The sequence below is a fragment of the Tenrec ecaudatus genome, chromosome 9, assembly GCF_050624435.1.
Source record: "Tenrec ecaudatus isolate mTenEca1 chromosome 9, mTenEca1.hap1, whole genome shotgun sequence".
NCBI classification, from domain to species: domain Eukaryota; kingdom Metazoa; phylum Chordata; class Mammalia; order Afrosoricida; family Tenrecidae; genus Tenrec; species Tenrec ecaudatus.
In genome coordinates this window covers 77,735,681-77,762,738 of record NC_134538.1, presented here as the reverse complement: position 1 = coordinate 77,762,738, position 27,058 = coordinate 77,735,681, and the positions used below count along the sequence as shown (strand labels likewise).

General features: G+C 52.4%; 1 protein-coding gene across 1 annotated transcript; it reads left to right on the top strand.

Annotated features, from left to right (window-relative positions):
- Window positions 1–9: 9 nt before the first annotated feature.
- Window positions 10–25,890, top strand: MTURN (maturin, neural progenitor differentiation regulator homolog). Its single transcript, XM_075558224.1, has 3 exons — window positions 10–420; window positions 9,981–10,103; window positions 25,057–25,890. Exons 1-3 carry the CDS (start codon window positions 259–261, stop codon window positions 25,165–25,167), a joined length of 396 nt encoding a protein of 131 aa, XP_075414339.1. The 5' UTR covers window positions 10–258; the 3' UTR covers window positions 25,168–25,890.
- Window positions 25,891–27,058: the final 1,168 nt, after the last annotated feature.

Genomic DNA, 27,058 nt, shown 5'->3' with positions numbered 1-27,058 from the left:
GGCGCAGCACCGTCCGGGTCGCCGCCCGCCGCGCCGCTGCACCCAGCATGTAAACAGTCCCCGGCGGGAGCTGCCCAGGGACCGCGAGGGAGCGGAGCTGCCCGGCCCGTGGCCGCGCCCGCGATCCCGCCGGCCCGCGCCGGGAGGAGGACGCCGGAGCAGGCAGGGAGGGAGAGGGGCGGCGGCAGGCAGGCAGGCAGGGAGGGAGGCAGGCGGGCTGCGAGCGCGGAGCCCGGGAGCGCGGGCGCGGCGGCCAGGATGGATTTCCAGCAGCTGGCTGACGTTGCGGATAAATGGTGCTCCAACACGCCCTTCGATCTCATCGCCACCGAGGAGACCGAGCGCAGGATGGATTTCTACGCCGACCCCGGCGTCTCCTTCTACGTGCTGTGTCCGGACAACGGCTGCGGGGACAATTTTGTGAGTGGCGGGGGCGGGGGGGGGGGAGTGGGGACGCTCGCGGCGCCAGGGCTCTCGCGCGGTGGAGAGTCGGTCCGGCGCCCAGTGTGGTGCGTAAAGGGCTGGACGCTGCGCACTGGGTTTCTCACTTGGCCAGGGAGGCCCGGGGTGGGGCCGGGTGGGGCGCGGCAAGGGTCCCGTGAAGCTTCACGGGCTGGGCTGGGTCTGGAGTGGGAGAGTACTCTGATGTGCAACCCCTTCCACCACCCCTGTCTCCGGCCGCCTGCGGACTCCCTTTCAGGAATATGACCCTGCAGCCCGTTTGTGACTCAGGGCTTGGAGCATCCCGGGGATGTCCCCAAGATGCATCCGCCCCAGCTGGGGTGCCCGGCCCCTCCCTCATCATCGGAGCAGCCAACCACCCAGCATCCCAGGACTGGGAATCCCGCTCCCCTCCCAACTTGCACACACAACTCCCTGGATTCCCCGCCTAGGAGAAACCTCCACCCCTGCCCCACCCGCCCCACCCCCACCCAGTGTGACTGCCAGCGCTGCTGCGCATTTGGACACAAAGCCTCTGTCCACGCTAGCCATGCCGGATCTCCTGGACCACCTCTGCGGTATTACACCCTGGATCTTATGACCACACGCGCGTGTGCGCACACACCTCAACACACACACACACACATACACACACACACACACACGATTCCACTGCTCCCTGTGAGCTGCTGTGGAGATGTGTGTGACACCCTGGTGGGGTCGGTCCTGTCAAAGGCAATGACCTGCCTAGACACCTCGGTTTGGGCAGACGACTACCAGATTCTCCCACCCACCCACAGCTCCAAGGGACCGGGACCTCGAACTGCGGGGCTCACACTTGCGACTTTGCTTTCAGCACCCTCTGGGCATCTTGGGGCTGGCAGTGCTGGAAGAAAGGTTAGCTGGGGCGAGGGGGTGGGGAGGTGCGGAGTCAGGGAAGATTGCCCTTCCTGCAGCGCTAATAAGGACAGGGGAAAATAATGGTCCCCAAATGTAAGATGGAGGCAGCTGTGAGCTCGGGTTACCGTGTGGTCACCAGCCTGGGCTTGGCGCTGCTGCCCTAATGGACTGACAGGGGTGGCGTGGCGGGAGGCGTGGCCTCTGTTCTCCTCACTCCTCAGGTGGGGCGAGACAAGGCCTGGGCTCAGTCCCAGCCACCAGGCGTCTCCATCCGCCTACAGGAAGTTTATTAAGGAGTTAGACTGCAAGGTCGCCTTCTCAATCCTGGAGGGCTGAAGGTACCTGCATGAGTTGCCAATAAAGTAAGCCCCTCCCACGCACCACCCACCCCACAGAGCAGAAGAACCCACCAGGGCCCCAGACCAGGGACACCCAGCAGAGAGAGGGATGGCTGTGAGTGACAGCCAGATTTGAGTTCTGGCTGTGTGTGACTCTGGCCAAATGCCTTGCCCTGAGCTTAGTTTGCATGTCTCCAAAATGGAGGAACCAATAGCAGAGCTCAGATGATCAGACAGATAGAGCATCCACCAGTCCAGAAGCAGCAAGCACAGTCAGATTTCAAACCAAAACCTTGTGGCCATGGAGTTCATTTGGACTCCTGAGGACCCCAGTCGTGTGTTACAGAGTAGAACTGCTCCAGAGGGTACCCCCCAAAAAATGGCCCCCAAAAGACTAAGTAAAGAGGAAAGCTTGAGGCAGGCAGTCTTTCTTACCTGAAATATGTATATCAAACCATCATTCTTAAACACTATATCCAAACACCCCCCAAAAAACAAAACAAACCCTCAAACTCATTGCCATTAAGTTGATTCTGATTCATAGCTATGCTGTAGGACAGGGTAGAACTGCCCCTCTGGATTTCTGAGACTGTAACTGTTTCCTGGAGGGGACAGTGCATTGTTCTCCATGGGTTTGAATTGCTGACCTTTTGGTTAGCTGTCCACCGTGTAGCCACTTCTAAAGACCACTCCTGTTTTCATGATCTTCCCAGGAATGAGTAAAATGTTTGAAAGTATTCCTTGGCTCTGAATTAAATGAATCTGATAAGGAAGATAGACTTTGGGGGAGGAAATAATTTCTTGGGTAGATTGGAGCTCTCTCGATGTTTCTGGAAACTATCATGGACAAGAAGCCAGCCAAGGACCTCTTAGCTCAACCCTCTCCTCTAACTTGTCCCAGGGCAGGCTGTGAATTTTATGTTTGCTTCTACTTAAGTGCCTCAGCATGAAGTAAGTATCGTACATCTCCCCTTTTCCTTCCTTCCCAGGAAATCTGGTAAGCTTTCGAAGATTTTGAGAGGAGTGAAGTCCCTGTTATTTGACTGTTTGGTTCGCAAAAGGAGTTTATCTCTGCGTGGCATTTCTCAGTGTGCAAACTAGTTTTCCAGCATTCTTTGATGAAAAAAATCAGGTCTTGGTAGGACTTCCAGCAAACATGTTAGCATGGGGCTTTCTAGAATACAAGTAGGGGCTTTCCCCTCATCCTCCTGGGGCCATTTTATCCAGGCTCTGGGATCAGACTGCCTGGCTCTATCCCCAGCTGCCCGTTCTAACTGTGCGCACTGGGGAGATTATTTAACCCTTCTATGGCATAGCTGTAAAATGGAGGTAATAATACTAGCGTCTTCCTGCAGGGCTGTTTGAGAACTGCTCAAAACAAAACAAGCCCATCTGCCTATTTGTCTCTCTGGGAACACCAATCTAGTCATTCAAGCCAAAAAGCTAAGGTTGTCCTGGACGCCACTCTTCACCGCTTCTTGCATTCGATGTAAAATTCTGCCAAGGGTACCCGCAGATCATATCTGGTGTCCATCTCTCCCTCTTCACTTCTGGGCTGTCACACTGGTCCAAGCCAATGGCACTTTTCTCTTATCTCCCTGCCTGTCTGTCTCCTTGCGTGTAATTTCCCCTGCTGTGTCCACCTCCGGCCACCAGAAGCTCATCTATCTCCACACAGCAGTCACGCTGAATCTGTGGAAAGGACAAGACAGCCCACATCGCCACCACATTCCACTTTGTCTAAACTGACTTCTCATGACTCAGCAATAAAACTTCAACCCTTGCCCTGCCTGACCTCAAGCCCCCTGCACGAGCCATCTCCCACCGTGCCCCTCCAACATCAGCTCCCCGGTCTTTCTGGTTGTCAGACAAGCAGACTTATCCCCGCCCCAGGGCTCATGCACTTGCTATTCCGTCTGCCTAGCAGACTCTTCCCACTGATCTTCATGGCCATTGAGTCCTGAGGGGAACCTTCCCCACCACACAGCTGCTTCATGTTCCCAGCTTTCCTTCCTATCAGAGCACTGGTCAGTACCTGCTGTGGGTGTTTTTCTCACTCCCCACTAGACTACAAGCCCCACGAGGACAGGGACCTTATCACCTTACTTATTCATCAACGTATCCCAAATGCGTGGGCCAGTGCCCGACGATGATCGAGCGTAGTCTCCAGTCTAGGGTAGCAGACAGACTCTCGGGAATAGCAGCAGCAGAGGAGAGTAGTCACCCCTTGTGTGCACTGTTATAAGAACTTGGCCTAAGTGAGCGCCTTTCATCGTAGCCGTAATCTCATAAGGAATGTTCTATGATTATCCCCATGTTACATTGAGGAGACTGTGGCACCATGAGGTTTACTAATCTTCCCACAATTCATGTAGAGTGACTGGAACTGTAGCCCTGGGCCGGTGGTTCTCAGCCTGTGGGTCGCAGTCCCTTTGGGAGGTCAAATGATCTTTTTTACAGGGGTCGTCCAATTCATAACAGTAGCAAAATTACAGTTATGAAGTAGCAATGAAAATAATGTTATGGTTGGGGGGTCACAACATGAGGAACTGTGTGAAAGTCGTGGCATTAGGAAGGTTGAGACCACTGCCCTAGGTTGAATACATAGTATTTCAGGAGTGGCGATAGGAACCCCAAGCCAGTCTGTAGGTTCAAAGGCAGCTTCTTCATGGACCTTACAGAAATTCTCTGACATAGGCCTGTTTTTCTTCATCTTACCCACGTGGAGCCTGAGGCTCGGTGAATTGGGGAGACTCACCCGGGACTCAGCTCTGTCCTGTCCTCCTTGCAGAAGGGCACAGCTTGGTGGCAGGACCAGGCCAGTTGCTCCAGAGGCCTGAGAACAAGGGCCCCTTTTTCTGAGTTTTCTACTGTGACAGTTCCTCTTCTCACTTCACAGGCCACGCCATCCCTCTCCAAACTCCAGCCCTTACTCCGGCCTCTCTCTACACAGCCCTCAGTCCCAGGACAAAGTTAGGAGAGAGTTCAGGGGCAGAGCTGCCCCTGCCTCCAGGTGTGCCAAGGTGGGCTCTGCTGCCCTCTGAAGCCAGGCTGGAGGAGACTGTGAGCTCAAGACAGCCTGGCTCTCTCCCCTTTTCTGCCAGTCGGAGTTCCTGCAGGCTCTGTTAGCGTGAGGAGCGGGGTGCTGTCAGCCATCTACACCCCAGACAGATGGAGGGGCATGTGGGTGTGCAGGTGTGTGCATGCACTTACTCATGGGCATGGGGCACCAACTGCTCTCTCCCTCCTTGTCCCAGGTCAGGAGAAACAGATGAGGGTCCTGTCACTCAGCCAGTGCCTGGGCACTAATGATTGTGGGACGGAAGGGCCAAGTTATTGCCATCCTTCTCCTGCTGAAAAGAAAACATATTTGAATCTGATTTTTTAAAATTTAATGATCCCACTCCAGGCCCCAAAAAAGAGAGCAGTTGGCATGGTTCACAAACCCATTTTGACATAAAAAAGGATGATGTGGACCATTTGGGGTCTAGGCATATTCTTAACCATGTGTCTGAGTGGCATCCTTTTCCATGTTAGGGGAAAGTAAATGCTGGGTGTAAATGAGGTCCAATCAGGTGCCATCGGTGGTGGAGGGGAGAGGGAGCCCCTTCTTACTTAAGCTCGAGTCTCCAGTTTCCTCATCTGTCAAATTGGCGTCATCACGTTTATGATTGTGACGATTCAGTGCAGACAAGTGGATGCGGATGGCCTTGGTGCTTGCTTGGCAAATCGTGAAGCTTGCCACAGTAGCGGTGCCTGATACATGCTGAGATTGTTTCAGAAGAAACGTCTTTCTGAAGACTCCTGAAATCCTGGGGAGAATAAAATGAATGTGAAGCGTGAGGCCACCTACAGGCTATCTCCTGGGATTTTTATAGCTGCCCATGAGCGTGTCATTTTTGCTGGGTCACTAATGACCATGCCGAGGCGCAGGCTGGCCATCTGGCCCAGAGTGCCGCTGAAGCCCAGTGGGCATGCTCAGGCTGATGTTCTGGTTCTACACCGCACTCCCTGGGGGCCGTCAGCAAGGTGTTGAACCTCTTTGAGCCATAGTGTTCTCTTTGATAAAAAGGGTCAACAGTGGTCCCAGAGGGCAGATGGATGGTAGCTATGGTTACCTAGGCTCCTCCCACCCTGTGCAGACATCTGTTGGTGGCATGCGATGGTTTGTGGCTTTTGTCTTCTTCTGTCAGTTCTCGGGACAGCAATATGCTTTGAAGTAAGCCACGAAGAACCCACACCCCAGAGCCACGGTGAGAGTGAGGCCCCTAACCACGGCCCTTTGGCAGAGCTGTTGCTGTGCAGAATGGGAAACCGCCGTGTCCTCACGCCACATAGTACCCTCCGGTGCGTGGAGCAGGAGCAGGGGCAGCATGCAGAAAGAACTTGAAAAACAGGTATAGAAGGGAATTATTTTCATTGCTGTAATACCACATTTTGATAACTTCTACCTAGGGAAGACAGGACGGTGCTCATTCTCCTCCTTACCGGTGACATGGCGGGGTGAGTTTTTGTAATAAATCCTGGCCCTGCATAGAAAGGAGGGTCACCGATGATGTGTTCTGTGAGCCACGTGCCCACCAGGAATTTTCACCTCCAGCAATTCAAAGCCACAAGCCACCCCCTGAGGAACGTGAGGCTTTCTGCTCCCAGAACAAGTTGTAGTCTCGGAGACCCACAGGGGCAACTCCCTTCTGTCGCATAGGGTCAGTGGAGGTCTGAGTGGACTCGGTGACAGGGAGTGTTTGTGTTGTTGTTTGGTGTCGAGAGGAAAGAGTCGGCTGCCCAGGTAAGCACTAGGAGGGCTACCTTCTTGAAACAGCTGCTGCACTGAGATCGGGCCGGTCTCAGGCCGTAGCGGCAGTACTTGGAGATGTTTCCTTTGGAAACACTTGACAAGGTGGCTCCTGTCGGCCCCCTGGGCTCTGCTGGTGGTTCACCCCCGTGTGGCTCAGAAGCATCGCCCCTTCTAACGCAGAGCCCCACGCTCCACCCTGAGCTGCTGAGATGGAAACTCCACAGGCAGCTGTTTTCACAAGCCCTCCTGATGACCCGGCTGCTCTCAGAGAGTCGGGAACTGCGGGCTCCGCTTCCCTCTTCACTACGAGGCGTTTGCCTGGCTCGCCAGCCTCTGTGGGCTAGTGAAACACAACGATCTGTGACCTGTCACTGCTCATAACCATGCTGTTGGAAAGTCAATCCTTTCTGGGCCGGGATTATACTTGCCGTGAAGGAAGATTGTTCAAAGCATGAGGTTCTCAGATCCGTGCTATAGTTTCTTTGTGGCCAAAGTGGATGTTTGATGCCCAAACCAGACTCACTGCCAGTGAATCCATTTTTGACTCAGAATGACCCTACAGGACAAGGATAGAACAGCCCCTGTGGGCTTTGGAGATTGTAAGTCTTTATGGGAGTAGAAAGCCTCATCTTTCTCCTGAGGAGCAGCTGGGGGGTTGGAACTGCTGACCTTGAGATTAGCGGTCCAACGTGTCACCCAGCACATCCCCAGGGCTCAGTGTTCAGCTACACATGGCATCTTTTCCATCGTTCAAAGTTACTGGGAACACGCTCTGGGACCCAGGGCCCTGGGATCTGAGTTAAGAGAGTGGTCGTCCTGGCCCCCCAGCATCGTGTCACGACATTGTCCCGAGCAGCTGGCCTGGCTCTATCTTGTGGACACCACCTTGTGGTCATGCTTCTTTCTTTGCATGTTGCTCCCAGATGCCGCCAAACGCATGATGGCCTCAGCACGACAGAACACAGTGCTGCTTGATGCTGGTCACCCTCAAAGTCGCCAGCATGTTTTAGTCCATCTCAGCCGGGGTCTCCTTTGCCCTCATAGCCCCGCAACTTCATCCAGCTGGATGCTCTCCTCCAGCAATCGAGGCCTTCTGGGCAGGCATCCAAAGCAAGCAAGTTCGACAATGTTCTGTTGTGACCATAAGGTTTTCAGTGGCTGGTTTTTGCAAGTAAATCCCCGGGCCGTCCGCAGTTATCCAATACTGCTATAAGCGAAATATCACAGTGGGTGGATTTCACAACCAGAAGCTCATTTACGTACAATGTGGGAGACCGGCAGTCAGAATTCAAGAAATCAGTTCTAGGGAAATACTCACTCTGTCCGCTCTAGGGGAGTGTCCTTGTCGCTTTTCAGCTTCTGATCTAGTTGCCAAGAAGCGCTGGTGGTATAGTAGGTTACGCATTGGGCCACTAGCCACAAGGTCATCAGTTCAAACCCACCAGTCACTCCAAGGAAAAAGTATGAGACTTGCTGATTTCTTGAAGAGTTACAGCGTTGGAAGCCCACAGGGCAGCACTCCCCTGCCCTACAGGGCTACTGTGAGTCAGAATCGACTCAATGGCAGGGAGTAAGTAACTCTGTCCCGTGCTGATCACACCTTCTCCTCTGCTTGGGCTCTCTTTCTGGTTCAATCAGCCTTTTTTTTTCTTTCTTTCAAAAGAGGTAGGCTTCAAACATACCCTCCACGCATACTACTGTATTAACACAACATGGAAAACTCATTCCCTGGAGGGATTATAACTATAGGTATTGAGGTTGGGGAGGAGCCCTGGGGGCGTAGTGGTTCCATGTTCGGCTGCTAACCACAAGGTCAGCAGTTCAAATTCACCAGCCGCTCCAAGGGAGAAAGAAGGCTTTCTACTCCTGTGAAGAGTTATAGTCTTGGAACCCCACGGTGACAGTTCCACCCTCTCTTACTAGGATGCTGTGAGTCAGTATCGACTTGATGGCAGTGAGTTTCATTTGGGTTTATAGGGGTTAGGATTTACAACCATTGTCTGTCTTGTCAGAGATGAGAACACCCATGGTCGGAAATGGGCCTTCCCATTCAGGGAATACTGGTAGGTGGGGTGTGAAGGTGCTGTTGGAGCGCCTCGTCACTGGCTCGTACGTAGCTCTGAGCGGCTCGCTGAGTCTGTAGAAGCAGTTCTGGGGGGGATCCTGCAAGGAGAAACGGCACGTGGTCTGTGTTTAGCAAGTGGCAGGCATGTCATGTTCTAGAACAATGCTCCAATCAGTTGTATTTATAGGAGCAGGTTTGTGTTCCACATGGACCGTTTCTCCAGACAGGAGCCCTGGCTTCCAGCTACTGAACCTCTGCGGCTCCCTCACGGTGCTAATTTCCCCCCTCCAGGCCTGCACCGGCTTTCCGCGGTGCTGCGCTGTCATGGGTCCTCTGACTGGTACTGCTTGGTCCCTGACAGATAATCCCGGCAGCCCCCCTCGCTCCTGCTCCTCCTTGCTCAGATATACAGACCAGGTGCTGCTGTATCCAGACCTCACCAGCCTGCTTCTTGGGCTTCTTCCAAATCCTTCAGCATTTATGGGAGAAGCTTGCCTTGTCTTAAAGAGGTGCTAAGACAATATCCTTGCATGGAAAAAACCTCGCCTTCGCTATAGGACAAAGTGAGCCCTAAAACTAGTCTCCCTGTACTGGTGTGAAACAATGCTTTCGGTGTATTGCCCTCTTCAAACGCATTTTAAATGAAGGCTTTTGAAAGGCTTTGGGGTGATCTAGTGACTTCTCCTAAGTTCTTTGTTCTTTTCATTTCAAAATCAGTGTACCACCATCATTCTCACCTCTACCCCCACAGGCTGATGGGGTAAAGAAAGTTGGTTCCGAGTTCATAGTTACAAACCATGCTTAATTGATCCTTGAGCCCTAGCCAGAGCCCCAAGTGTTGGGGGTGCCGGCTGGTGGCGTCTCCTCCCTCCTGTTGTCATGATATCATTAGCTCCCATGAGAGGAGAACAGTGGAAACCAGGGGTGGTAGAATATCAGCCCCGCCGCCCCTTTCCCTTTTTAGTTCCGACGGCAAATTCAGCAGATGAGATTCAAAGCGCCGAAATCCCAACGGACATGCTACCAAGCCGATTCCAACTCCCAGGTTCTCCCTAGGACGGAACAGAACGACTCCCAGGGGTTTGCAAGACTCCTTTTCTTACAAGAGCAGACATCCCCCTCCCCCTTTCTTCCTTCAAGCAGCTGGTGGGTCCAAACGAACTTCTGACCTTGCACTTGGCAAGTCACAGCACACCCCCCTGCGTCAGCAGGGTGCCTTACCGGTGAGATTGTGGATCCCCAAACTGCAGGTTTTCCATGGCATGTGTGTTTCTTCGGTCTCCTTCGAGTCAAACGAGTCAAAAACAAATGTCTGACTTGACTCCAGAAAGGGGGCTTCGCCAGCCCGTGCGATCTGACAGCGTTAAAAGAAACAAGCCCCGCTCGCGTGGCTCCCTGGATGTGATTGCTGACTGCCCTGACCCGTGTGTCTTTGCAGCACGTGTGGAGTGAGAGCGAGGACTGCCTGCCTTTCCTGCAGCTGGCACAGGACTACATCTCCTCCTGCGGCAAGAAGACGCTCCAGGAAGTCTTGGAAAAAGTCTTCAAGTCTTTCAGACCCGTAGGTGCCTGCTCGGCTTCTAAAGATGGCTTGCTTGCTTTCGTATTGTGTTTTGAATAACATGGATAATGGGGAAAGTGGGCTAAAACACTCTCCTGGGATGACTAATTGTTTGTTTGTTTGTTTTTTCTCTTGCTGGCTCTGGCCTTAAAGATAGCAGCCAGTGCTGGGGATGGGGTGGGGGTGAGGAGGGAGGAGAGGTGACACAGCTGTTTGGCCAAGGGGTGCTGGTTATTTCTAGCATCGCTTGAGTTGAGAATCCCGGACGACGGGGTGGGAAGCAAACAGATCCTTTGTGAGACAGCTGAGTGTTCCTGTTCTCCCTCAGTAGGCGGAAAACCAAAATGCTTACAAGTTGTCATGGAAGTTCTCTGGCCATGCCCTCATCGTCGGGTGCCTGTGAGTCACTTCTGGCTCACAGCAACCCTACCTTACCCAGTGCAACTGCCCTGGGGGTTTCCTAGTCTGTCAGCTTCCAGAAGCAGCTCACCAGACTGGGTGGGGCTGCTTTTGGCTTCAAACCAGCCTTTCCGTCAGCAGTCAAGTGCTTTACCCGCGTCACCACCAGGGGGCCTCGCTCTTGGAATGAAAACCAAAAGACCAAGTTCACTGCCATGGAGTGGATGCCACCCAAAGGGGCAGGATAGAGCGACCTCTGTAGGTTTGCAGGACTGTAACTCCTCGCCTGTCTGTGCAGTGCTGGTGGTTTCGAACTCCTGACTTTGCAGATCACAGCCCCGCTCATAACCACTGCACTCCCAGGGCTCCTGTCTCGGAACGGTGGGAGCGATATTGGAGTGCCTAGGGCGTTGTCGAGGGGCAGTGACGTGATGGACCATTATGCTGGTCGGCACCAAGAAGGATACAACTGGATATTGAAGGCGTTCCTCTTGCCTGTTATAATGCCCCCTTGGAGAGAGCTTGTGTTTCTCGTTCTCCCTCCACCCCTGTTTCTCTTGGGATTTAGGAATCTGTTTGTTGCTAATTGACGGTACCTTTCATAGCTGCTGAACATCGGAAATGAATACCCACCCCCTAGTTTGAAGATCACCTGTTTCTCCGTGTCTTTATTGGACGATTAAAGTCTGATGATCAATACCCCCAAGCATGCACACCTGCCTGCCCTGGCCTTGGCCCCGGCCATGTGGAGCTCCTTGCCCACAGTCAGACTCCTCACCATCAGCGGTATTTGCTTTAGAATTTCAATTCTTTAAAAAAGAAATTTATGGTGTCTACTTATACTTCCCTGCTGAAATGGTTGAGCGTCTCTCTTATTTTCTAGAACCTAGATAACTGGCCTGCATACTGGATGGTGTCTGCTGTCCCTGTGTCGCCAGCCTCTGTGATCCGGCTTGTCTCTGGTTTCTGCTGGCCCTCCCTCGGTATTTGGTTTTCTTGGGTGTGGGCTTATCTCTGGCCATGTGGTCGTTGCCACATGTGAGAAAGAGTGTGTAGGAATACACAGGGACACAAAGAAAGGACAGCAGCTTCCTCCAGAGCAGGGACGCTGCTGTGCTTCCTCTGCGGCCTGTCAGCCCCAGATTGCTCCCGGTGATGGGATGCCAGGCTGCCGGGCTGGCTCCTTCTAGTTCAGCCCTAGGAACCCCAACTTAAAGCAGGGGTAATTTATCACAGGCTGCTCCTTTGGAAGACCCTGCGTATTAACATTTCATTTGCTGCCCCACTCCTGGAGTAGGCTGAGAAGGCAGCAAAGTTTCTAGCTGTTTCTGGCAAGCTCAGCAAATGCCCCTCAGGACAAAAGCAGCTTTCTGTGTTAGGCTGCCCTCCCGGAGGGCGACTTTGCAATAAAGGAAGGGCTGGCCGCTGGCCTCACCTTCTCACTTCTGCTTCTTGTCGCCCCCCCCCCCCCATGGGTGAAGCCCCTTTGTCCTTAAAAAGGTGTCATTTGTATTGAATTCGGCATTTTATCCCGTTCCAAAGCTGGTCATTTGGTCCGCAGCAACAGGAACGGGGATCTGAGTGAATTTTGTCACTCTCCCTGATTTGTGTCCTTTGGGTGATGCATTGGAAAAGCACTTGACTGACCATAGGCCATGGTCTGAACCCTACGAGAGTAAAGACCTGGCGATCCACTCCTGTTCTGATTAAACCCCCACTCAGTCCACTCCCTCCGAGCCCATTGCAACTCAGAGCAAGCCTGGGAGATAGGAGAGCTGCCCTGCAGGATTTCCATGGCTGCGGGTCTTGGCGGCATAGACTGCAGGGCCTTTTTGCTGCAGAGGATCTGGGAGGTTCAACCACTGGCCCTTCCCTTGGCGGCCCAGTGAGAAGCCCCCTGCCACCAGGGCTGCTGTTCCCTAGACCCGAGCCCAGGAAAGCCCACGGGATCCCGTTCTGTCCCTGAGCGTTGCCATGGGTCAGTTGTAAACCACTTCTGGTCATTCAAAATAGGTGTTTGATTAAAAAATAGAGTTTGTCCCTCCTCCATCCTGACATTCTATAAATATTGACTGAGTTCCCACTAGGCTCTTGGCACTGTTGGCTAGCATTTGGACTAAATGCATGAAAATCCTAGACCTCTCTGGGCTTCTGTGGGGGGTGGGCTGGGGTGGGGGGAAGGCATGATAAATAAGCACAGCACAGAATGTGTTGTTCAGTGACAAGGCTAAGGAGAGAGAAATGAGTCTGGGGAAGGCTAAAGTGAGAAGTGTCCAGGGAGCTGATATTGCCAACCTGGGGAGCAGGGAATGCTTCACCAAGGAGGTGACATTGGTAACATCTGAGAAGACGTTGGCAGGAAGGAAAACCCCAAAAGGGATCTGGGGGAAGAACATGCTAGACCAGCGGTTCTCAACTGCTTTGGGGGTCGAGCGACCTTTTCATGGGGATTGCCTGTGACCATCGGAAAACACATATTTCCCATGGTCTTAGGAACTGAGACACCGCTCCTCTCTATCCATCTCCAGGCGGGTCTGCCCACATGCACGTACACCCACACGCAAGGACCCGGAGTGAAGACAAAGTTTCAAGACAAAGTTTCATTTATTTGTCATTAGACATAAATATTTTACAACCTATAATTACATCTTTTTGTGATTAATCCCTCTGCTTTCATTATGTTCAATTTGTAACAATGAAAATACATCCTGCATATCAGATATTTACATTATGACTCATAACCGTAGCAGAATGACAGTTACAAAGTAGCAACAAAAATAATTTTGTGGTTGGGGGTCTCCACCACATGAGGGACTGTAACGTGGAGATCACTGTGCTGGACAGAGGGATTAGCCGGTGTGAAGGCCAGGAGGTGAAAGGCCCGTGTGGCTGACGTAAAGGGGAGGTGGCAACTTTTGCTAGCTAAGTTACCGTAATGGGAAGCAATTGGGGGAGTCTGAGCCAAACATGAGTTGACAGCCGACTTCATCCTTGGAAAGACACCCCTGACGACTGTGGCTGTAAGGGTGGAAGCGGGGAGCCCAGTGAGTAGGCCGCTGCTGTTCCCCGGGTAAGAGCTGATGGTGGTTTGGACGAGGATATGGTAAGAAGTGTTTGATTCTGGTTATGGTTTGAAAGTAGACCCCGCAGAACAAACTGCTGATCCCGTGTGAGGGAAACCACGCAAGGATCGTGCCAGCGTTTCTTGTCTGAGCCGAGAAGGGAGTGGAGTTGTCAATTCCTGAGATGGGGGTTGGGGTGGAGGAGGCTGTGGGAGAAGACCATTGGGGTGATTCTGTCAGGTGCCATGTTCTGGGCGGGTTAGCCCTTCCCATACGCCCTAGACCTTCATGTGCGATAGCCAGTTCGGCAAACGTGTTTGAAAAATGTGTCCCCGCCCCCAGTCTTAGGCCGAAAAATACTTCTTCGCCAATGAGCCCCTCTGTGAACCTGGTTAGCTCCCGGGAACGCCCCTCATTAGCCAGCCACCTGGTTCCCTGTACAGGAGCACCCTCAGGGTGGAGAGCATGATGCTGCTGCTTTCCTCTTCTAAGGCTGCGGCTGTGTTTCCGGCAAAGAGGCCCGAATGGGAACGGGAAGAATTGCGGCCCAGTAAATCCAGATGCGTAGCTGAAAGCAGTTGGGCTGGTTAGATATTTTCCGCCATATCAAGCCTTTGTGTGTCACAGGGACGCGCCGAGCTGATTGACTATGGCTGGGTCGCCAGGTTTCCTTCCTGAGACGGGCCTTCGTAGTAGGCAGGGACAGTGGGTTGGCCCAGTGGCCAGCATTGGTGCTGAAGGGTGTGAGTGTTTACAGTGCCCACTGGCTGGGCCTTCGTGCATCTTGGTGCCAGCCCGTGCCAGCCCCCCCCACCTCCCCCAGGGTTAGCGAAGGTAACCCAACAGCTTTGGGGTTTCGGTTTCTCCACTGGGGATGTGCCCCAGATTGGATGAGGAGGAGCGTTATAAGCCGGAATAAAGGATGTTTGGCGCTCTACCAGCGACCTGCTCGCTGCTCCCTCTCCCCTGAATAGTGTGTTTCTCCTCTGTGGTGCCATTTGCCTTGTTTTCTGTAAAAGGGCGATCGCTTTAGGAATAAGCAGCAGGAAAGAGGCACCTGGCTACTGCCGCCCTTGAAAGGGTTGGCTGCCGAAACGCACACCCAGGTGCCCCAAGGTTGTCCAGGAGGTCACAGGAGAGCCCAGCCTTTCCCTCTGAGGGTCTGCAGCCACCTCATCAATTCCTGAGGCTGTTTTTCCGTCCTGGAGGGAAGCCACTGGCGGCATGTTTGGACCGTTGTGTAGAGCAGACCCCAGCACAGGCCGCTCCACTGCCAGCCCCTACCCCACGGCGTCATGCAGAGAGAGCAGGACCGATCCACCCACAGCTGTCCCCTGTCACGTGTGGTGGGCGCCAGCCAAGCGGATTCTGCACACACTTCACAGCACAGGTCCAAGTGCAGTCCGGGTGGGTCCTTCCTTGGTGACCCTGCTGCCAAGGCCAAGACCGTACGGTCTTTACCACATGAACACTGCAGACCATGTGCTTCCCCAGCCCCCTCTTACCAGCCTCCCTGCCACGGAAACACTGCAAAGTTGCCCTGAGAGCAGCGTGTGAATGTCGAGGACTCCGTGTCAGCCATAGTCTCTTAACAAGCGTCACGTTTCCTTTGTCACCATCGTACGCCCCCTCTTCCTCTCTATGTCATCACCTCGTTTCCAACCAAATGTTTTGGTCATCTGCTCTTTGCCAGAACACTGTTTTGGAGGACAAAAGGGAGGACACAGAACCCCTAGTTCTGACCCTCAAGGATCCAGCTCATGACTCGTGTGAGAGGCAGAAAGGCACCAAGAGAGGCCGCGACACAGAGCAGAGTGCTCATTCAGCCCCAGGTGCCGTGCAGAGCGAGTGAAGGATGCTCTACCAACCCTGCCGCTTAGCTGGCTCTTGGGGGAGACATTTCCCGAGAGGGCGTGGTGAAAGGAGACGCTCGGTGTCCCTCCTCTGTGGTCTCCTAACCCAATGTGTGTAGTCATTGTACTACAGCCATGAAGGATCCAAGCTCTGGGGACAGTTGCCTGGGTCGAATCCACCTCTGGCATTGGCTGACTGTGTGATCTTAGACAAGTTACTTTTTATCCCCCTTCTGATTCCCCATGTGTGAAATCAGCACACGATGAAAGAGTAGGCGGTGCTGTTCTTGTTGGGGACTCAGGACTCATCAGTGTCTGGGAGTCTTGATGCAGACGGGATGAAGGCACCCTCTGAATCCTGGTGAGAAGGAGGAGGCTTTGGAGACCCTTACAATGCTGGTGAAGCGAAAACAATTTGCTAAGTAATTTCAACACATGCTTAACAGAAACATTTGGTTAAGGTAAGAGGTTATAGTTTAGTTTTTTAAAGTATTGGTGGGATAAGCCAAAAGTTTATCAACAATGACTCTAGCAAAAATTATCTGCATCGAATCCTTAGCCCACACAGTTGGGTGTGTTTGATATTAGGGCTACAAGAAGGGTGGGCAGCTGCTCTGTCCCCTAGGGACAGGGTCTCTATAGGACCCCAGAGCCTCTAGGTGGCAGGGGGATGAGGGATTTTCTTTTCTTTTTGCCCCTATTTTCCAAATATTTGCTGGTGGACACAGCACAAACATCATTTGGGAATGCATGCGTGCTTTTCTTCTTTCAAGAACCTGTACAGAAGCGCCTTCCAAAAGGTCATGGAAAAATTCCCTGATCTTTCTGTTCCCTTTTCCCACAAACTTTGTGAAGCCCCCTCATCTTGTTACAGCATATCAGACGTGCCAGGGTTGTCAGACATGATAGCTTCATCACGGAAGAACATGCCGGGTGACAGCTTCATGAGGTGGTGGGACTTAGGGACATGATTGGGTCTAGAGCTGCTCAGACGAAGAGGAGGGCTGGCTCAGGAAGAAACTGTGGCAGAGCCCATCTTGGTCCCCTCATCCCACAGAGGCCGTTGAGGTGACCCAGGTGGGCGTGGATGAGCCCTGCCATGGCCTGCTTCCATGCTGTGTGACTTTGAGCAGGTCATCCCACCTCGGTGTCCCCGTCTCTATAGTGGGGGTCAAAACTGCGTCACTATCTCACGGATTCCTTGGGAGCTTCATGGTCACCAGGAGAGTACAACCCTGTCACACGTGTGTGGCCAGCGTGCTGCGCTGAGCCTCAATTTCTGGAGCATACCTCGGGGGTAGGGAGTATCTGTTAGTCAACTTAAGGACTGTGCACTTGACTGAGCAAGCTCCCTCCCAGAGCGACCCACCTCCTGTCTCACCCCAGCGGCCTCCTGCCCGGCAACGGATGCCGACGCAGAGCTGTGATTTCCTTCTGGTCGCCTTCCTCCCCGTTCATGTTACCGGGCCCCTGGGTGTCAGTGATGATGCCCGCCCAGCAGGCTGCAGAGTTTGCAGCCCGGAGCAGGCAGCTCTGTCCACGGACTGCTACCAGTGCAGGCAGACGGCAGAAATCCGGCGGTTTGGCTCCGGACCTCTGTGGTACAGCGGGTACCACACAAAAGCAAGCACCCACCCCTGCCCCCAGTTTCCCAGTGCCTATAAAAGCTATATTTACCCCATAGTGTACCCTGCTCAGAGTGGGTTAGTATTACAGAAGCGCTCGGACTGTTGGCACCCAAATGTGACAGGCACGAGTGATCACGCGCCCTTGCGCTCGGCGCAGCGACGCCTTCCAATCGGAACAGACACACTCTCTGCCGGGCACAGCGAGGTAAAGGGCGCCCGCATGCAGCAGGCCTGGCAGGGCTTCCAGACAGCGATCAGTAGCTCTGAAGAATGTGCTGTTGGGTAGGCGGGAGCGGGCGCTCTTCCTGCTTGACTCTTGGTTCGCGGTTGATGGCCACCCTAGGACTGCACTGGGTCATCAAACAGTGCTGACGAATCTAAACAGTGACCACCACGTGACACATGATTTCTCAGTGCTTTCCTGCCCTTTCTTTAGTGGCGACGGACAGACTCCCACTTTAAAAAGCAGCTCACAAGAGAAAAGAGTTATGCTAAGCAGCAGCAGTTCTCAACCTGTGGGTCGCGACCCCTTTGGGGGTCAAATGGCCCTTTCACAGGGGCCACCCATTTCATAACAGGAGCAAAATGAGTCATGAAGTAGCAACGAAAATAATTTAATGGTTGGGGGTGACCACAACCTGATGAACTGTATTAAAGGGTCGCGGCATCAGGAAGATTGAGCTAATAGATTTGATTTAGCTGAACCTTACCCATCAGCCGCTCTGAGGGAGAGAGACGGGGATTTCTGCCCCCATCAAGAGTTATAGTGTCAGAAACTCACAGGGGTAGCTCGACCCTGTCTTGTCGGCTCCCGTTATTCGAATAGACCTTGCCCGGGGTTGGTCTGGTCGGAGTCTCATCTTTGTCCTTTCAAGTTCTCGTGCGCATGTCTCAGTTTAAGAGCGAATCTTGCTTATCTAGCGCTCCTCCCTGACTCACGGGAGGGGCATGAGGCCCCTGGCAATTTTACAAGCTGGGCTCCTGTTTGGGCTAGTGGTCCTCTGCTGACCCAACCTGGGGCCATAATTCTCTGTGGCTTCCCACTCGGGTTCATCTTGCCTCCCCGCTGGATTTCCTGGCTGTGAGAGTCTGCCAGAAAAATCCCCCTCAGGGTCACTCCCCTGTCAGAGTCAGGCGTTTTGGTTGCCTTTGATGGTTGGAGAGCCACGCAACAAGCCCTACGGGAAAACCCCTTGTGGGCCAGAATAGGAAACAAGCCCACTTGTGGGAAGCCAGCCCCAGTGGGGCAGAGTCTGGTAAGTCAAGATCATGTACCCACCTGTCGACGGTGAGTCGATTCTGACTCGTGGGGACGCCATGGTTGTCAGAGTGGAATGCGCTCCTTCCTCGGGACTTTCAATGGCCGGCTTTTTCAGAAGGAGAGTACCAGGCCTTACTTCCGGGGCACTGCTGGCGGCACAGGAACTTTCAGCATGTAGGTAAACAGCTGAGCGAGGGAGTGTTGATGGTTTGCACCGCCCAGGGACTGCCCTCCACAAGCGTGGGTGGGACAAAAGATCCCGAATGTTGACATTTTAAGTGCGTGGTTTTTGTCTTTTACTCATGCTGAGAACATCCCAGCCCTTGCCTGTTTTTGAAAGCCAGGTGGCTGCTAGGACAGGACTTGCTACCTGTCTCCATTCCCTGTAGCAGTAAACTGCCTCTGGGCCTTTGACCCACCTGGACACCTCGCTGACATTTCTTGTGTGTGAGACAGTCTGACTCAGATACCTGTTGGGGGGTGGGGCGGGGAGATGGTTTGGTTTCCGCAGCAGCATTGGGCATTAAATCAAAAGCTTCCCCCCAGTGTTTCCCATCACTATCACCTGGGGACTTGTTAGAAATCCAGGACTTCAGGGCCCACCTGAGACCCATTGTGGGGGGTGGGGTGGTGGTGGCAAATCTGCATTTGAGGTGGAGCAGCAGAAGCTGGTTAAGGGATTAGGTAAAAAGAGCCTCCAGGAGCCCCTGCTTTCACCAAGGTGGGTGCCCAGGGACAGCCAGCAGAGGCTTGTCGTGGATTGGGTCCTGCAGACAATGGATACACTTGTTTGGAAAACTCTTCATTCTCAAGGGACCGTGTAAATATACACGAGGCCCTTCTGGTTTTCTGAGGGCTGGGCGCCCCAGGATTCTCGCTGGTCTGTCTGTACTCCTGTGTGTGATGTGCCTCCTTGGGGGTTGGAAATCTAGACTGTGAAATGGGACGTAGACTTGCCCACCACAGAGGGGGAAGGGGGAACAGAAAGGAAGACTCTAGAGCAGCGGTTCTTAACCTGTGGGTCGCGACCCTTTGGGGGGGTGTCGAACGACCCTTTCACAGGGGTCACCCAATTCATAACAGTAGCAAAATTAGCAACGAAAATAATTAAAGGGTCGCCGCATTGGGAAGGTTGAGAACCACTGCTCTAGATTATTTCGCAGCGACATGCCCTGTCCAGCAGGAAGCAGGGAACCCTCTGGATAATAGGAAAGGAATTTCCTGGCTAGCCTGGTGGTCGGGCTTGTTGGTTTACAGTCAGGGGCCTGCATGTACAGCCTGGCTCTGCTGCTTAAAGGTAACTCTGGCTAACGTCTTGACCTCGTAAGACCTGACCTGTACACTGGGAAGAGTGAGAGCCCCCCTAGAGGCTTGCTGTAGAGTAAACTCAAGCTGCTTATGACAGTGCTCAGCAAGTAAGCTAGTGGATCTTCCAAACCAAACTCCCTGCCACGGAGTCCATTCTGACTCACGGCGACCCTCTAGGTCAGGACAGCACTGCCCGTGGGGTTTCTGAGACGAACTCCTGATGGGGATAGTAAGCCTCCTTTTTCCCCAGAGGAGAGGCTGTGAGAAAGGAGTCCTGGCGCGGGCCACAGTGGCTGTACATCAGGCTGCTAACTACAGGGTCGGCAGTTCAAGACAACCAGCTGCTCCTAGGGAGAAAGATGAGACCCTCCACTCCCATAAAGAGCTCCGTCTCGATGTTTTGACATCGTTCCTGGGCAGGTGACCAGTTATTTCTCTCGCAGAGCTATTGAGTGGGTTCCCACTGCTTTCTCTGAGAGGAGCAGCTGAGCGCGGGGTTGAAACCGACTTGCCGCTGGAGGGAGAAGGCGGCTGCGTGATAGAAGGTGCTACCTCATGCAGCTCGTGGCCAAGTCTGCTTCCTCGTGGACTCTTTCTCCCTAGGTCCTTCGTGTGGGAGAAGAGCGGTCATGGTCCCACTTGACGGGTGAGGGTGCTGAGGCACAATGAAAGGGGTGTCTTGACTGAGGTCCCCATGCTAAGAGGAACTCGGGCTTCCTCGCTGCAGGCCCAGTGCCGGTCCCCACTGCCTCTCAGTGAATTTGCAGCCTCTGCGCTCAGCTGCCTTGACTCCAGAAGGCCACGAAGAACTAACTGCTTCTCTGGTTTTCCTCTCTCGAAAGAGCAGGCAGAAGAATTCCCACCAAAGGATAGGTTGGTGGGGCTGATGCGCTAGGACCTTTTTTTTTTTTTAAACAATTTATTGGGGCTCATACAATTCTTATCACAGTTCATACATATACATACATCAATTGTATAAAGCACATCTGTACAGTCTTTGCCCTAATCATTTTTTTCTCCTCTTTTCTTTTTTTACATTTTATTAGGGACTCATACAACTCTTATCACCATCCATACATATACATACATCAATTGTATAAAGCACATCCATACATTCCCTGCCCCAATCATTTTCAAGGCATTTGCTCTCGACTTAAGCCCCTTGCATCAGGTCCTCTTTTTTTTCCCCCTCCCTCCCCTTTCCCCCCTCCCTCATGTGCCCTTGGTAATTTATACATCGTTATTTTGTCATATCTTGCCCTATCCGGAGTCTCCCCTCCCCCAGCGCTAGGACCTTTAAGGAGATGTTTGGGGTTCACGTTTAAGATCTGAAACAAAACCAACAGAAACCCAAATTTTTTTTGCCATCAAGTCGATTCTGACTCATAGTGGCCCTATAGGACAGAGTAGAACTTCCCCTTGGGGTTTCCAAGTCATTCAGTCTTGACAAGTGCAGACAGGCCCGTCTGTCTTCCACAGAATAGCTGATGAGTTTGAATTTCAGACCTTGCAGTTAGCAACTTGGTGTGGAGCCCATTGCACCATGAGGGGTCCTTCTAAGGCTGAGAGCAGGGGGAAAGATGAGGAAGAGGCAGTGGTGGGCTTGTGCATGACTGGCTTAGGCCCCCTCCTCTGAGCTGCCCTATGCTGAGAGGAGGGGGTGCATTACATCGTCCCTCTGGCTCCGGTCAGTGTGAGTCACTGGGTGTGTTACGGAGAATCCTTGACGGCATGCCTCTTTAGGGCAGGGCTGGCAGAGGTGGATGTATGTCTCAGTTGCCCCCTCTGTGCCCATGACAACCATTGCTCATTGACCACGCTCTTTCGCACTGAGCCACAGAATCCTCTGGAACACAGCATCTCCAGCAGCTCCGACTCTAATACTGGTGAATGGAGAGGGAGCCCTTGACCTTCCTTTCAGGGTAGCTTTTCAGGGTAGTGAGCTGTTACAGTTATTGTTGAACAAATGTCTTGTCTTTGGGAGAGTAGGTGATTTGGGGGGAGGTTCCTGATGATGGCAACAAGATATATGACACCTTTAAAAAAATTGCCATCAGATTGATTCCAATCCAGATGTGTCCAAGTAGAATTGGGCCCCTAGGAGGTTTTCATGGGTGGACTTTTATTTGGGGGAAGTAGATTACCAGGCCTTTCTTCCAACCAACCTCCCAGTGGACTCAAAGTGCCAGCTTTTTGGTAGCCGCTGAGGCCATTCACTGGGTCCACCAACCAGGCTCACCATTTATATCTCAGCAGCCAGTTAATGACAGGAGCCCTAGTGACACAGTGGCCACGAGGTTGCCGGTTTTAAACCCACCAGCCACTCCTTGGGAGACATACATGAGACTCTCTGCCCTTGTAAGAACCCAGGTCTCAGCATGCCTACATAGGGTGTGTCCGAGCTAGAATTGACTCAAAGGCAGTGCCACTCACTTGGCACTTTGCCCCTCTCTCTATCCGTGAGCAGCCTTCCAAATCAAAACTGGGTGCTCAATTTTTACTCAGCTATGTTGATTGCAAGGAGCCCTGGTGGTGGAGGGGTTACCAGTTGGGCTGCTAACAAGATCAGCAGTTTGAAACCACCAGCCACCCTGAGGGATAAAAACAGGGCTTTCTACTCCCATGTAGTTACAGTCTCAGAAAATCATGGGGCAGTTCCTCCCCGCCCTCCAGGGTGGCTAGGGTTGGTAGAGACTGCACGGCAGTGAGTGAGTTTTATGTACATTGTGACCACCCAACTTTACCTTTCAAGGCTAACTTCTTTTGTTCCATGCCCCACAATCTGGAAGGGAGATTATAGAACGGAAGGGGCTTAGCATTTCTCCTGGCACACACTAGGTCAGTAACTTTAGAAGCAGAGCTAGGCTGTCCCCGCCTCTCCCCAGGAACGGTGTCCTCCTTGAGACAGCTGTAGCCCACTGAGCTCTAAGTGAAAGCATGTGTCTGCAGTTGGCTTGACTGCTCTGGCAGGCCACATGGCCCTTGTGACCAGTAATGTTCAGCAGATGACTTGGGCCTGCATGTGTAAGGGTTATGGTTCAAGAACTTCAGAGTGAAGGCATTACTTTGAGCATCCGTTTAGCTTTTCCTCATGTAAGCAAGCAGGAGGGAGGAGGATGCTATGCTAATGGAGCCAGGGCTGGAGGAGCCAAGTGGAGACCCACACCAGCACTGAGATGTTTCCACCTCCACTGGATCCACAAGACCTTCCACCCACTGGCCTGTGGTCTTCCTGCATTCAGCATCATTGCATTTGTTGTGTGAGTCTAAAGAGGAATTTATAGGCTGGTAACAGACATACGGGCTAATCTCAGACTTATGGACTTGAACTGGGCTGGGTTTCTTAATATACAATGACTCTTTGATATAAAATTCTCTCTTACACACATACAAGTATCTATGAATTTGCTTCTCTAGTCCACCAAGACTAACACAGTGGCCTCTTTTGAAATCCAGAAAAGCAGTCCCCATAATTTTGAGTTGACCCTTTTACCTTGAACTTCACTGGTCCAGCAGATCCTGTCAGAAGGACATGCAATGATGCCCAGTGCAGGAAGATCACAGGCCAGTGGGTGGAAAGTCTGGTGGATCCAGTGGTGGTGGAAGCATCTCAGCGCTGGCAAGGGTCTCCACGTGGCTCCTCCAGCTCCAAGGCTCTGGCTCCACCAGTGTACCTCCATGTATCTTGTCAGCAGGAATGTCTCATAAGGAGACAAAGCACAGAGTGTGTCCTGCCTCCCGAAGGAAAGGTCTCATTGACTATGACCTGATTGACAGGCTAGACTCCACTCCTATACCCTAGTTAACAAGTGGACATGAAATCCTGTAACTGCCACAGCCATCTGAGAGATTGTCACAAAGAACACCGGGTGATGTTCCCATCCAGCACTCTGGCGTACAAGCCGTTCCTCGGATCGAGGAGAGTCCCTGCACAAGGGTCTCAGGGCACAGAGAAAAGCCCTCCTGGCTGGTAATAAGTTCCCCGTCCATGCTTCTAAGAGGGCTCACTTTACACTCAATGGGATGGCAGTCACTCAGAGCTGACTGGGATGATGCAATCAGTATCCCCCTATTCCACACACCTTCCCAACCCCATCAGGGCAGAGTCATTTGCTGGGAGTGACAGAGACTAGCGGAGGCCAGAGTATCCCCAGTAAATGACTCTGGGCTGATCAAGAAGCAGTTTTCATGAAATGATTTTCTCAGCATTGGTCACAAAAGGCCAGGAAAGTTGCCCTGAGGCATGATTTCCCATCACCTGCTCATTCTTCAAAGGTAGCAGGCGCTCTCTGGCGAGAATTCCACTGGGCATCCTCTCCCCAGCTACCCGCAGCCTGATCTTGCCCCATCAGACTTCTTTTTATTCCTGCAAGTCAAAGAACACTGGAAAGGAATATGATGGGAGTCCCTTGAAAATGCCCCAAACTGCCATGTGTCACATGGGAAATGAGAGTGAAGGAAACATCCCCGCCGGAAGCAGACAGACCGACCTCAGTGTCACATCGAGAAATGGCAGCCTCGCGTGTGCCCCGGTGTTTGTGTTTACTGATGATTTCTGTGACGCTGCAGCAATACTTTTTGACTTTCCTGTGTATTTGAGGGGTGTCACGAAGAGCATGGAGTCCCGGTGGCATAGTGGGTTATGCGTTGGGCTGCTAACTGCAAGGTCAGCAGTTCAAAACTCACGCCACCTGATTTACACCCAGGACTAGATTTTTATATCATTAAATTCTCCAAACATGCCATTTTTAGGGGTCCTTTAAGATTCCAGCGGACAGATAATACCATCGCTGATTGAACTCAGTCTCTCGTTGAACATTTCAATCATTTCCACTTGAACCCTGGTGGTGCAGTGGGTTGCAAATTGGACTGCTAACGGCAAGGTTCATGGTTGAAGCCTACCAACTGCTCCTTGGGAGAAAGATGAGGCTTTCTACTCCTGTAAGAGTTAGAGTCCTGGAGACCCACAACAGCGGTTCTATCCTGCCCTGCAGGGTGGATTGGAGTCAGTCCACTCGGTGCCAGTGAGTTGGGGTCAGGCTATAAATGATGGTGTTGTCGTGTGTTTTCAGAGGGGGAAATAACAGTAGGTAGTAGATTTTTTAATAAGCTCTGGATGGAGGCAGTACTGTTCATCTCTACTACTAATCTTTCATGGGTGTCTAATCCCGCCTCCACTGCTCAGATCTAGTGTGTGCTGCATGTTTTGATATTAAAACTAGAGGCTCTCCTGATGCCGCCAGGCCCCTGGGGATCCCCCAAGAAGTTTGGCCATGCTGTCAAGTCAGATTTTAAAAATAATGGCGGGGTGCTTCCCTCGAGTGGGGACCCCTGCTGTCGTGTGAAGCCCTGCCAAGTGCCGTTTATTCGATTGGGGCCCTGAGTCTTCCTGCCTGGGAGTCCGGCGGCTCCCACAACTGACTGTCCTTTTCCTTTCTGTAGCTGCTGGGCCTTCCAGATGTGGACGATGACGCGTTTGAAGAGTACGGTGCGGATGTGGAAGAGGAGGAGCCAGAGGCAGACCACCCCCAGATGGGGGTCAGTCAGCAGTAACCCTCCTGAGGGGCTTGTACCCGAGGGGAAGAGCGAACCCCGTGGTGCCCTAGGTGGGGTCATGTGCCCACGGGGTCTGACTCCCGGCACCCAAATTAAAATGAGTTACCTTTTCAATGACCACAAAATCTCTGTGATGAGCTCGGCTCCCAAGTGACCTGAATTTCACTCCTGCTTCAGTGGGGTTTCTATGGCGTTGTCTCGGTAGCCTCTGCCATGTTTGGTCTGGAGCCAGTTTTGTGATGGACTGTTCTCTCTCCAGTTATGTTGGGGACCTCCCACTCGCTGGCTTGAAGGTCGAGAACTCCGAGTGTACCGAGGATATGTTCCGAGTCCTCCCAGGCGACCTTCCTGAGGGAGAGCACGGCGGTGACAAAATGCAGTCCGCACTCTTATGTCCCTTTTAAGTCTCCGTAAGTGAAAGGTGTCACTTACAAAGCATGAGTTCTCATATCCAGTCATTAAACGGCCCACGTTCAAATGCAATGTGGTCAGAAAAAGGAGAATCACCTGGCTTTGGGCTAAGGAGGTTCGAGAAGCAGCAAGGCGCCTTTTGTTCAAGTGTTCCACCGCCTAAATTACTAAATTCCCTGGAATGGTAGCGACTGATTGGTGGTTACCCGTAAACCTTACCTGTATGTCGGTGATTTCAAAGCATGCCAAGTCCAAAGCTACTGTAAAAGTCGAATCATGGAAAATAAACACCGGGGTGAAGGACATCAATTCTTTCTTTAAAATGTGTATAAGCTGCCCCCTCCCCCAGATGAAGTGGATCTTTCCACCTTCTCTCTTTATAATGAGATGGCAACTTGTTCAATCATGAAAGCATCCAAATTCCAAGTGCCACTTCAACGAAGCCATAGATGCAGTGTAATAGGAAACTAAACCAGGACTTAGGGGAAATTATATAGATAGGACGGCATCCTTGACTTCCTGCATCTCTTTAATCTCCCCCCCCCCCTTAAGGCAAGAAAAGGATCTCATTATGTATTTGTTTTTTATTGTAACCAAGTGCTTCAAAGAACCCAGTTTCCAAGAAGCTGGACAGTTGGGAGCCTGTCCTGTAGATTAGCATGGTTCAAAAGAAAGCCCCCATCATAGCACTCAGACAACACCCAGGGCGGGCTCTGTCCTGACAGGACGCGTTGGCCTCACCATCAGTCCATCGGACACTCCCCGGGGGAACTTCTAATGCTCCTCGGAATCATTGGGAACCGTCCTTGTCTTGATCCCTGGCCTGGCTCGGATCCTCTTAACCCTCATAGAATGCGGAATGCCTGTTGTTCCCCCTTGACTAGCATCTGGGGTGTGACTGTCCTCACAGGGGCACATGTGCCTCTTCTGTGTTAGTGGGCGGAGCTCTGAGGAGAGGGCTGCTCTGGTAAACCAGCGTCCAGGGTTTTCAGGGACTGACTGGGGACAGTCAGACGGTGGCTTCCATCCATGCTTGATTGCCCAGTTGCCCCTTTCCCGAGGAAAGACATCCAAGGTTGTTTTCAAGTGGGAAGGATTTCCTCTGGAGTAGCCTGGTAGCCGAACGCTGTGTGTGGAGCGAGGGAGTGAGTCAGCAGGCTCGGCGTGGCTGCAGGCCTCTATTTCGAGAGCAGAGCTGATTGTGAGCTGTACCCTGTGCTGGTGTCCAGTGGGGTTGGTAACCACCATTCCAGCACAGTAGGCTGGAGAAATGACTCGGGCAGTGGAGGTTCACACTCCCAACTAGATGCTCCCATGGAATGTCAACAGGAACTTTAAACTCGGAGGCTTAAAAACTTACATTTGCATACGTTTGGAAGTGGAATGGACATTAATATAAAATGTAGTTTTATCAAAAACGTGTTTTGACTTTCACCAAACTCATTTCTGTATTATTATGTTAATGTTCTCTGCTTCT

Bases quoted from the DNA above. Each gene is read 5' to 3' on its own strand.
- MTURN (XM_075558224.1), top strand. From the start codon at position 259: ATGGATTTCCAGCAGCTGGCTGACGTTGCGGATAAATGGTGCTCCAAC. The intron at 421-9,980 runs GTGAGTGGCGGG...GTGTCTTTGCAG, and splicing joins ACGGCTGCGGGGACAATTTT to CACGTGTGGAGTGAGAGCGA. The intron at 10,104-25,056 runs GTAGGTGCCTGC...TCCTTTCTGTAG, and splicing joins TCTTCAAGTCTTTCAGACCC to CTGCTGGGCCTTCCAGATGT.